We start from the raw sequence: 13,179 nt of genomic DNA, 5'->3' as shown, positions 1-13,179 counted from the left end.
ACCTCTTTTTGCAGAGGGTATTGGAAAGCTTGTGCATCGGTAAGATAAATGTCTGAATCTTCTTGGTGATTACGTAGAAAAGTAGATTATACGTGTACGTAACTTTTGTGAATAAAGCCATTTTGATATTCATTGTGGTTTAGATTTCATGCCCTATCGGAGGTTGAAAAAAAAAAAATAGCCCTCGTATAACAGCAACCCATTTATTAGTCCCATTCTGTGTAAAAGACTCTTTGGTATTTTGGCATTTACCTTATACTTCTTCTGAAACTCTTTGTTCAAGTAAAAGTCATTTGCATCTTTGGACGTTAAAAAATAAACCTTTGCACGATTAGGACCCGATGCCTTAACATAATTCACCTCAATTCTATCTTCTCTTAAGTGACTACCTAACATAATAGCACTAAAACTACCAACATTGTGTTCAACGCCTTCAACTAGAGTCGTTTTCACGTTCAGAAGACACAATGGGCTCTTATGGGCAATGCTTTTCTTATGGGAAATACGAGCGCGCTGTTGTCAAATTTCTGGATTTACAAATTTAGCTTAAGCAAAATCGGTACCTGCAGTTTTGCAGGAAATTTTGTAGAGATTACGATGGTGAACACAAAAAACTGGTAACTTGCTTACATAATTTTAGATAAATTAAAAACGCAAATTTTCTGTGAAAACACAATTTTTACATTGTTTTCATTCCTAACGTTGAAACATGCCGTAAAATTGAAGCTTTCATTATGAAAAAAATTGACACTGTTTTTTAATTGTCATAGGTGACGGTGGTACTCAGAATTTATCAATACTTTAAAGCATATTTGCATTAAAAAATATTCAAATAAAGTATGTGGAGATTTTTTATATTCGTGCAGTAGAAAATGTCGTCGCTGGCCATTTTTTGTTCTGTAATTCCAAGTAAAAACTTCCAGCGACAAAGTTGTGGAGAAAATAATGAAATTATTTTTTATAACCACTCAAAGGTTCCCAGAAATATTACTTCCATGCATTTGGAGTTTCTTTTTAACCCGAACCGCGCGCGAAGTAAGGAGACGTTGTCTGGCCATCTTGAGCCGACTCACCGCAGCATTCCGGCTATCACCACAAAGTTTTCCAGTTGTTATTTTATTTCCATTCAGTAAAAATATGAACTTCATGCAGTTTGTTATAATAGAATTGAAATTACTTAAATTTAATAATTGACAATTATTTCCAATGCTGCTGTTGTGAGCAACATTAATGCTGTCGCAAATACACCTTGTTTTCGTTTACATTACTGTCGACATTAATGCTGAAATGAAGATCACCTTTCAGTTTCCAACGTACACATAAATTCATAGATACCATATTAACCCTTGAAAGGCTTTCCAACACGTGACAAAATATGGGGCTTCAAGACAGAAATATGACATGCCTTGCTCGAGTCATTCATGTCTTATCAGTTCACGTGGGCCATAACTCATTTGTTTGTTTGGGTTGCAACTTAATCTAACCCATGTGCCAGGTTCCCCTTACTTGAGTGAGAGATCTGCTTTGGTCTGTTTAGACTTTTTCCCTCTCCCGAAAAAGTGTTTTCAGTTGTGTGAGCTCTCAGTGATTTTTACTTTTTTAAGTGATTTCTGAAGTGTCATATTCGTGCATTACACTCGCGTGTGTAGTGATCGCAAGGAATCATAGTAAAAAGGGTAACTGTAACGTTCACAGTATAATATTAATGTTAATAATTACATATAATTATCATTATATATACAAAATATGTAACACCTTCATTGTGAAGGAAGGTCATCATTTCCCGGCGACATGAGCTAGCACTGTATTGGCAACACTGTGCGGTTTCTCCATAAGCGCCGTTGTCTCTTCTGAACGTGAAAACGACTCTAGAACAATATATGGGCCTTCGTGCTCAGAATAATATAAATCATTTTTATTCACATTATCTTTTGATTGCATTGTCCTCTCCAATATGTTTGTTTTGAAATTTTTTGGAGCATTTACAGATTCCTCCTTTTCATTAACTCTTGCTCGATTTTGTTTTGTGTTTTGACTTTTTGGTTGCTTAGTAACCAATTCAACATCCATATTTTCTCCATCTTTACTTGAAGATATATCCTTTTTTTCTTCCAGTATTTCATTCATGTCCATTTGGACGTCCCCTCTGTTCTTATTATTACATTCCTCGTTAGACATTTTCCTCATTTCTATGAAATTTGTTCATTTTCTTACAAGCAGGAACCTTTATCCAGATGTCTCAGAGCCTTCCATGCTATCTAGATTTTGAACACAGATTTATCTTCTTAATCACAAGATTATTTGATATTAACTTACATTTCAATAAATTCACTGTCTTATAATAACACAGAACACTTTCGTAATAAAAATGATACTTAGATCCACAATTTAAGCTTGAATTTATCTGTAATTATATATTACGCAAGTAGCTAATATTTCACCACAGACTCAATCCCGAATATCGTGTAAAATGGAAGTTAAAAGCTTGAAATCAATAATGTTAGACTGTTGTTTCCAGGAACATATTCATTGTTAAACTTGAATTATCACATTACTGTTGATGCATATTGTTGATAAACTTGAATTATCACATTACTGTTGATGCATATTGTTGAGAGAATAATTATTGTCCATTTGAAGTGAGCTACCTTTGTGGAGTTGAGTTTGCCAGTATGATATTGGGATCTCAGTGATTTTTTAACCTTCTGTACCCCCACATATACATGCAAGTTATGTGTTCTCAACGTGAGGAAAAGCTTACTTGAATATTACTACATTTTTCCTATTACACATGAAAGATAGCAAATATTAGTGTGTCTGCATTATTTTAATGAAGAATAGAAATTATTGTACTAATAACATCTCAAATCTTTACTAAAAACATGATACTATGAACAGAAGCAAGATTTTGAAAACGAACAATACACTGCAGCTATTTTACAAATATGCCTGAAATATGTAATGTGCTACATAGACACCGACTGAGGCTTGTGGGGGCTCGAGCTCCCCCAGTGTTAACGATGTGGGGGCAGAGCCCCCAAATAATTTTGCTTAAGAGGATCTAATGTATTATTTTGCTTCTCTTGTAAAGTTTACTCTGAATTGTGCCACATGAACGTAACTTTAAATGCACATTTGAAATGTTCTAGACCATAAACTTGAGGGGCTGAGACCGCTAAACCATCAACTTGGGGGGGGGGGGCAGGAGTCTATGACCAGAGACAGCAAAACACATGACTTATTACTATATACTAAGTATGTAATTATGAGTATTGTTAAAATTTTTACTAAAAAGAGTTTCAAAAGACGATGTGCATGAACTAGGGTAGTAGATGGGACGTTCGAGCTGGCTCTCACATGACATTCAGAACGAGATCATTGATATATTAGGGAGATCTGTTTTGCACTCTGTGGTAGCAGATATTAAAAATCGGGAATATTTTGCTATTATGGTTGACGAAACTTGACATATCCATCCATCCATGGACAATTAATATTCTGCATTCGAAGTGTGAATATAAATTTTGATATTTTTGAGGAATTCATGGGCTTTTATGAGATTCCGAACACTGAGGCCAAAACTTAAAAAAGGGGAGAGAGTAAGTGATTCATTAATTTATTTCAGTGATCAAAGCCCCCCCCCCCCCCAATAATTTTGACAAGTCGGTGCCCCTGCTGTGCTATGATGCTATGAAATGATGAAAGAGTTTGAACCTTTTTAATGTGAATTATTATTATACCTGCAAAAAATGGAGGGTGTAATATTACTCCCTGCTATTTATTCCAAAGAGAAATTATTCTTAATAGTATGAAAATTATTAATATGTTGGTCAGTCAGTTTATCTGCATAAAATAAAATCAGAAATCTATGTTGGCACACACATGAATGCATCATGAATGTGCATACTTGCACATGTCATTTAAGAAATATGACCTTGAACTGTCATAAAGGTCCATTCTTATCCCATCAAAGTATAACAATTTCAGATTGCTGTGTGCATACAGTTGCACATATTTATCTTCAGTACTCTTGTTTCAGTTTCATAACCCATGAGTGAATGTTTTTAAATGAAGGAGAACAAATTAGCATGAACAGGATGTAGCTTAGTTTTGATCTGGGTAGTCAATTTCCAATTTAAGAAATACAATTTTACGACAGCTTGAACCTCCTTTTTGTCCATGTTTGTCAGTGTCCTCTATTTGGAACAAACAAACAGAAAAAAATGCAGCATCCAAAAAATGTAACTAATCTTAAACTCATCTAAAGAACAAAGGAAAATGTCAATGGAATGTATTTATTTGCAGTGCAGCCATCTGTGTTTCATTTACCTTAATTATCAAACAACCCTCATACATTGGAGGTGGTTATAACCAGTTCAAGTGTATTCACCAACTAACCTTACATTCCGTTAGAGGATTATCTTTGAAATTATTCACAAAATTTATTTTAAAAAATCTGTTCTTTTTTGATAGTATAATTTTATCCATTGTGATTGATTTGATACTAAACATTAACTGTAAGTCATGAACAGATAAGTGTGTATATGTTCAAAAGGATAAGGATTGTTTATTAATTACATATTGACTGCAGCTGTGTTGCAAATAAAGTGTAAAGGAGCTTATTGCTCCACCAAATTTTCAACTCTTGAAGTGAGGAAAGGTAGCATGGGTGAGGCAATCAGCTGCATGCCATGTAATTGATTACTTCAGTTTTCACATTCCATTTGAAAGTTTCAGAACAATGAATTATGCAACCATGGAAAACAGAATGAGTTGTGACATTTTTCTGCGGTTGTACACATTGCCTGTGGTAGTCTGTGCAGTAGAACCATTGGAAGCTATAAAGATGCATTGTATAAGCTATCATTAGTTTCAAACATCACTTACATGTTCCTTTTTTCAAAGAAATTCGTTGAGAATAACCTGCCTTATAACCTACTAAATCACTTTAAACCACTTTGCACAGCTCTTTGCTAAACTTGACTATTTGTAGGAAGTTCAGTGCATGGAGTTCACCACAAAAAGTTAGCATTATGTTGTATCCCCCGCATGCCTACCCGTCTTCCCAATCATGGGTTGCAGCTTGTTTTAAACTTTGGCATTGATTCTCTGCTCTTCAGTTTCCCACAAATGAAATCTCTTCTGCTTGCAGTACAACATACTGATGAATATGCTTCCATTGTAAACTTGACGATCCTCTCTGCCTTTTGCATGTGACAGAGTAAGTTAGTTAACAAACTGGATCATTATCAACCCTTAACATGGAATGCAGTTCTCCTGTTTGAATTGCATGTATGAAAGGTAGTGCAGTTGTCGATTCAGTTGAAACCGAAATGCCAACATACGAGATCTGTGTAGTCTTCTACATTAAAATCTATAGTTGGCACTTCAAAGTAATGCATTTTGCCATGAGGAGTTAGTTTTTCTCTTGCTTGAAGAGTTGAAAGCACCTCCTGTGTACATCTGTATACAGCCCTATTATTCTAAGATGTAATTATACATGCACCTTCGAATGCAGCTGAAGTTGGGGCTCCCACTACATTGGAAAAACAAGATCCATCAGCCATTCTGCACTCTGCATTCAACTTACCCTAGGTTGCTGTTTCATAGTAGAATGCGACTCCCACATGTCTTCTTCCAAGTCCACGTGTGAGTGAGAGTTCAAACTACCACAACAAATAAAGGTGCATTTGAAGATTATGGGTGCTTGTATGTAAGAGTGTCTTTTCCCTTTTGACCTTAGGATTTTTCCAGTTGTTCAATTTCTTTTTGGTCCAATCTTCCAATAAAGTGTTTATGTTATTACGTTGATCAAGCAGACCATTTATCCACAAAATACTTCAGTTACACAGAAATTATGTAACTACTGCATTCTTTTTTGTCTTTTGTATGCCTCTCAAATTATTTGGCTGAAACGTGTATTTGTGATAGCGAACTACTTTACATTTATTTATACCTAAGACTATGTGTATATATGAGAGATAGTGGGTTGGCAGACAGTGATCTCTTCGAGTTTTTGCAGTAGGATCTTGATTGCTGGATTGTGAAAACCACTTGTAGACGTCTACAGCTCTGAAGCATTTGTTTTATTATGTAACAAGGATCTCACCCATGTGTTTCATTATGACCTGAAATGTGACATCTCATGACATGTCATGCAATTGGCGATGAATCTTGGGTTACACCTTCTTGCCCTCAGAAATGAAGTCACTGCCGTGCAATAACAGTTTGGACGCCACTTCTAATTGACATGACATGTTTACCACTGATATGGTCCGATCGCTAACAGCTACGGCTCAACCGATACTCCACCTTTTCAAGAGAACTGCTAACAGTGTTCCCAGCCACATTCATCAAAATGTCTCTTTCCGACAAAATGTTGTGTAACTGCAACTTAATTTTTTGACTGACCCTCGTTTTTTCATGTAGATTTTTTTTATATAGAGAATATTTACAAGGTGGATTTCAATTAAAATTAAATACTAAGTATACAACTGATTTCTTTTTCTTGTTTTTAGGGTTAATGAAGTAAGGATGGAAAATATAATCAGTATTCCAAGAATAGAAACTGGTACACTGTGTCAAGCGAGGGACAGTGTATTATGCAAAGTGCAAGTACGGTGGAGACCTGTACTATTTTAATGATGGAAATACCCGAGCACCATGTCTGACCAGGGCCAGACAAAAGTATCACAAGGCTCTGGAGGGGTCCCAGCTGAGGGGAGGCTCCGACAGTTGGAGAGCCTCTTTCTTGGTGGGCCAATTCAGGCTCATGGGCAGGCCTTCAGCTTGGAAACCCTCCTAGACATCCTTGTGGTGCTCTATGATGAATGCTGTAACTCTTCTTTGCGAAGGGAAAAAACAGTTTCGGATTTTATTGAATTTGGTAAGTGTGATGTAATATTCTAACGTTTTTCACATGTTATTAAAAGGGTAAAATTCTCTACATAACATTCCACGCACACCAAATGGTGACGACACAGACACATCTTGCAATTTTTATCCTTGTAGTTTTCACGTTTTTAATCAGAACATTTTTACCCTTTTAATACAATGTGATATTATCAGAAATATATGATGTAATATTGTTTTTCATTTGTTCCTGGCCACTCTTGCTTCTTTTTAATTTTTGTAGTGGTAATTGGCAGTACTACAAATTGGCAGACATAATTCAAAATTTGAATACCCATGCTTGAGTATGTACACACTTCTGAGGCATATTGGATTATTTATTTCATGATAGACTCAAATGTTATCATATATAGTAAAACCCTCGTTAATCCAGACCTCGATAAGCCGGACTTAGCTTAATCCGGACAGGAAAAAAAAATGCAAGGTTTTAAATGTGGCTAGAAGTCAACAAACACATTCGTCATATTGCCTCATAATGGCTAAGAATACGTACATCCAACGTCCATGGGAGAACTTCCCAAAGAAAAGGCAGTCAACCACTGATGAAATTCTGTTTCCTGCAGACTTGTATTTAGGCCTATGTCCTTTAAATACACCATAAACGTGTTTTGTTGCTATAAACTGAGTTTTAATGCACTTTCTGATTTTGTATTGATCCAATGTAAATTGACAAGCCTCTCATCAACAGTTAATACTTCCAATTCAGTGTGAACTTCTTAATTAATGTATACAAGGATGAGTGGTTTTGTTTCAGAAAAATATGCTGCATCTTACTATTTTACGTAACTAAGATATGTGAATTATGTCTTTCCTTTTATAAAAAAAGAAGTAACAAAATATACTTGTGCATTTGATTAGGGACTAGAGAAATATATGATAGTTAAAAATAGTGGCAGTTTTACCAGTATACAAATTGAAAGTACCAACTTGTGTGCCTCATTCCCACTTTATATAATATTGAAATTTTAGTTTGTTGTTATATTTAAATTTTAATTTAATTTTACATTAAAGTTAGTGATAGCAGTTATAATGTTCGGATCTCATGTAGAATGATTATTTTATCAAGCTGCCTTTTCTGTGTATAGTTTGTTATCTAGTGTTCATATAGTGTATTTTGTTACTGTTCTTATTTATTTATAAGCTACTCTGATCACATACATTTATTTATTAAACTAAATGCATTATTCAGATTCTTAATTTTATATTGGATCTTCACAGTTTCAGTAAATTTTATATCATTGTCAGTGAAATTGTGTGTATCAGTATTCCAATGGAAGAATAGTATTTTCTGAATTTTTGTATATTATTTTTCTTGTGTTGTTATTTTTGTAATAATTGAGCTGTTTTGGTACATTTTGTGTTTATATTAGGGTAGAGCCAATACAATACACCCCTCTCCCAAACTGCACAAACACATACATAAAGAAGCTAAACCATTTCATTGCAAATATACATTAATTTCATAGAATTTTGCTTTAAAGCATTCAAAGAATTACACTGAGGAATATTAAGGTCATTTAATACCAAAATCCATTTTTTTCACACAGTACTTGTACCAAATAATTGAAAGTTTCAAATTTTGCATAATTTATGAGATACTTAAACTGAAAAATTACTGCTCTACATTTTTGTTGACCCTGTGAAATACACAGAGACTGTAAAAGTATCAGCCTGACTAGTGAATAAATTCCAGTGTTGTTCTTTCTGATGCATTAAAATTGGCTTAGCCTTATTTTTTATATTTTGTGTTCAAATTTCAAACAATTCAACTTCTAACCTGATCTTGAATACCATAATAGGAATACTTGAATACGTTAAACGTAATATATAAGGCCGAGCCGATACCAATGCGGATGTATCGGAATCTGAAAGTATCAGAATTTATTTACCAATACTAGCTGACACTTTTCCAGCATATTGATTTTTTAAAGGGTCCACAAAATGATACATTCGCCAAGTCGAATTATCCCAGAAAATATGCAAAAATCGAAGTTTGTTTTTATTTTGCAACAGTTTTGCGTGAAAAATTGGATTCTATAATTACATAACGTTATTTTAATATTCTAATGTAATTCTTGAATATTTGAATGCAATACTCTTGTTAAATTAATGCATATAATTGGAGTGGGATACTTTCACACTATATGTTACCATTTTAGTAAAAAATAAATACTCAGTTTTCAGGTCTGCTTAGCGAAGAAAATTATTTTTTAAAAAATGTATTATGTAGCACAATAATGCTTGATGAAGATGACATAGCCTTTCAAAAGCATTTGTAGTTATAGTTAATAAAGTATCAACAATTTTTAACAAGCATAAGGGTTGAAACTTTTATTATTTGCATGTCATGTTCTAATATGCAAATTGTTTTGTAATTCATAAAATTTCTTCCACACATAGTTAAACCGGTGGCAACATGTCTAAAAAATTTAAGATTAACCCGTGAAGACTTCGAAATCCTGAAAGTAATCGGCCGTGGTGCTTTTGGCGAAGTTTGTGTCGTCAAGATGAAGGACACGGAAAAAGTGTTTGCAATGAAGATCTTGAATAAGTGGGAAATGTTAAAACGTGCTGAAACAGCCTGTTTTAAAGAGGAGAGGGATGTTCTTGTTTTTGGTGATCGACGATGGATAACAAACCTTCACTATGCTTTTCAGGATGATTCGAATTTGGTAAGTAGGCAAATTTGGATCTATATTTGCAGTAATAACTTGAGGGATTACGTGAAATGATCTCACACTTGGGAAGTAGAAATGAAAGAATGGTATAATTTAATATGCATGTAGATTGTCTAGATGTGTGTTGTTGATATTGTCTGACATATGAACTTTTCTGAACTGATAACTGGTGGCTGACCTATAAGGCTGTACACCAATTGTCTTGGGGGGAGGGGTGGGGGGCTCGATGGGTGTCAACAACCTCAGTTGTGAAAAGCTATAGGGGTAACATCAAACATCACTCTCCCAGTGCAACATTTCTTTTTGTCAGTTGTTTTTTATTCGCTTGTGTGTACAGTGTTTGGGTATTTTGTGTACTAATTTTCCATGCTTTATGTACTATTGTACAACTTTTATCTAGTAACGGCACTGACCCCCCCCCCCCCACCCCATTTTACAGTACGCTTGGCAACTTGCTGTGTATCTGACATTCATGTTATCATCCCGCCAGCAACTTTTAGTGCCTTGTGACATGGAAATGCCCGGTGTCAGTCACAGAAAATTCAACTGATTGCTGATTCGTGGTTTCTCAACTGGCAGCTGGAAATGCGAGCAGTATAAATAATGAAACTACTTAAACGATGTTAGCATTTCATTCCTATCTAGGTAATGAAGGTCATTACCATAGTGTGCTTTCATGCCAGGGGTTCTAGGTTCAAGTTCTGAATATAACATCAATATGTATTTGTCTCATCTATTTTGTTACTGATCCTCAGCATCATGTTAATGTAGACAGGTAGAAAAGTGATGTGAAATAACTTAAGAATAAACACAAACATAGCAAACCAACTTATTTAAATAGTAAGGGCTGTGTAGATATACAGTTAATGCAATTGGAGTGTGGTGACATTTTTTATTAGGGAGGCAGAAAAATCAAGAATCCATTGCTTCTACATGTTACATTACATTGTTCTGGAGAGCATTTTACCTCAATACTGTTTCTTTAACATCTTGATTCCTTCGAGATGGTCTGCAGTCTACCAATTTGAAGGTGAAATGTGATTGTCCTGGCACAGTTCATTTCTCAGAAGTTTCATGTTTTTGTGCTGATTTCCACAAATTGCCAATATTCACAAATCCGTCCTGGCATCAAGTAGTTCTTTCTATAGAAAACTGTTAGCAATGTCAAGAGAAGAATGGTTTGAAGTTTTTGGTTTTCAGACAACCACTCAAACTTCCCATAGTTGGAAGGCTCGCAATACCATTTGAAGCATTCCATGCTGCCACAATTTAGGAATATCTGGAGTTGGTCTTCCTTTGGATTAATGGCATTTTCTTCAAAGTAGGAGTTGAATGGTTTCTTTGAAGCTCTTCAACTAAGTCTACTTATTCCATATTCCATATGTGAATAGCCATGGCCAGCAATACTACTACATACAAAAAATACCCGCATTATCATGGTGCAAAATCCAAGAATTGTTTTTCCATAACTCTGGTCTTTTTCGCAGAACATTCTCACACAGATGCCTCATTACGGTCACATAAAACTCTTTAGTCACAGTTTGTCCTGCTGGAAGGAATTCTGAGTGCACAACACCACAATAATGAAAGAAAACAATGAGCATAACCTGAGTGCACAATACCACGATAATGAAAGAAAACATGAGCATGACGTGGTTTTTTGGGTTTTGGTTCATTTTCGAAGTGCCATTCCGAAGATTGTTGACCTGTTTGCATGTCATACTCATACACCCATGTCTCATCACCAGTTAATGATGCGTTTCATGAAGGTTGAGTCACTAGAGGCTCGTGAAATCTTGTCTTCAGCAACATCCCTGCGATGTGCATTTTGCAGGAAATTCAGCTCCTTCGGAACAAGTCATGCCGCGACGCGTTTCATGCCTAACACATCAGTCAAAATGTGATATGCCAAGCTCACGAGCCACACCTCTCACATGCTGGTTTTCAAGCACCATTGTCCTGATTTTTCCGACATTTTTGTCAGTTGTCGACGTGGAAGGTCGACCAGAACGGGGCAAATCAGCAACAACTTCTCTGCCTTCCTTGAAAGCCTTGTACCATTCATACGCTTGTGTTTTCGACAGACACGAATCACCAAAGGTCTTTTGTAGCATTTTCAACGATTCAGCACACAACAGTCCGTTGGCAACACAAAATTTCAAACAAATTCTTTGCACGATATTTGTCTCCATTCTGCAAATCTCAGGACACTCGTCAACACAACTAACGTAAACAGCTGCTGTGCACAAACTGATAGATAGATTACTCTACCCCTCTGCGTGATCATTCAGTACAGTGCTGCCATCCTACAGACAAAATGAATTCTTGATACCTCCAATGTGAGACTTTTACCAGCAAAATTCCGGGTACTTTTTTTACTGAAGGCGTGAGTAAGTGTTACAAACTATTTTTGAATTAGTGCTCCCCTGTGCATAGCACCACACCATGAAGGCGTATAGGGGGTGTGGGGGTATGGTCATGTGAAATGTACTACAATAGAACCAAAGCTCCTACATCGAACAATATTGACTGTAGATGCCTTGAAAAGTTTGCCTCATGTAGAATATGTCGTATGTATGTGAACAATGATATATTTATGTTTCTACTCCGCTTTGAAACATTATAGTTACAAGGAAAATTCATTGAATAACTTGAATTTTATTAATAACTTACAGAAATTGTTTGTATTTTATTTTAGCATATTGTCAACACATTTGACCCATCTGTCCACAAGGTTGCCTGTGCCCTCTAGAAAATAGATTTTTAATATAGCCTTCAACCAACGTTGCACTGCCTCCATTACATCATTGTCATCTGAACACTTCTGACTCTGCAAATGTTCTTTCAAAGGACCAAATAAGTGAAAGTCCGATGGTGCCACGTCCAGACTGTACAGTGTTTCAAATTTCAGAGCTTGTAGTGTATCCGCAGTATGCACAGCCGTATGGTGGTGGGTATTGTCATGAAGCAACAATACGCTTTTTGAGAAAGTCCCCTGCATTTTGATTGTATCGTGGTCTTCAACTTGTGCACTAGCATGTTACTGTATCGAGCACTAGTCACAGTTCGATCATTTTCCTGAAGTGTACCAGTTGATCCCAAAAGATTGTCAACTTTCCCAGAGGTGTCAACTTTCCCAGAGGAGGCATGTGTCTTAAATTTTTTTGTGGCCTGAGATGATGGGTACTTCCACTGCATTGATTGTTTCTTACTCTGGTTCATAATGGTGCACCCAGGACTTGTCTTCTGTCACAATTCAATCGAGAAATGCATCTCCTTCATGAGCATAATGGTCCAAATGCTCCTGACAGTTTATCTTCTGTGCATCTTGTAATCATCAAACAGCTGCCTTGTATGCAGAGCTGTGACTCATGTTAAGTTCTACAGCAATTTTACCACTCACTCACCTACAGTCAATGTCTCAGTTGCCAGGCTAACTGATCTCCCAATTTGGAATTGTTCACTCGTATATTGTCTCCCATTGTAAAATCTTTCCACCCATTCATACACACTCCCCTGGCTCAAACAACTGTCTCCATATTAAATCTTCATTTGTCTATAAATTTCAGAAGGTTTCACACCCTCTGAC

At 35.9% G+C, this 13,179-nt stretch overlaps 1 protein-coding gene across 5 annotated transcripts in view; it reads left to right on the top strand.

The window, feature by feature from the left end:
• The window catches only part of gek (serine/threonine-protein kinase gek), a 122,662-nt gene that overhangs the window by 18,391 nt on the left and 91,092 nt on the right, over window positions 1-13,179 (top strand). For all 5 annotated transcript variants that reach the window (XR_014440753.1, XR_014440754.1, XM_083111733.1 and 2 more), the window contains exons 2-3: window positions 6,519-6,886; window positions 9,313-9,584. Coding sequence is in view for 3 of the 5 variants with exons in the window: in XM_083111733.1 (XP_082967859.1) it covers window positions 6,664-6,886; window positions 9,313-9,584 (495 nt within the window). In the remaining 2 variants the exon portion in view is untranslated. The remainder of the gene's footprint in view (window positions 1-6,518; window positions 6,887-9,312; window positions 9,585-13,179) is intronic.

This window comes from Lepisma saccharinum, chromosome 25 (assembly GCF_977018435.1).
Source record: "Lepisma saccharinum chromosome 25, izLepSacc3.1, whole genome shotgun sequence".
Classification (NCBI taxonomy): domain Eukaryota; kingdom Metazoa; phylum Arthropoda; class Insecta; order Zygentoma; family Lepismatidae; genus Lepisma; species Lepisma saccharinum.
The sequence above is the reverse complement of the archived record's forward strand: the minus strand, read 5'-3'. Positions and strand labels throughout refer to the sequence as shown.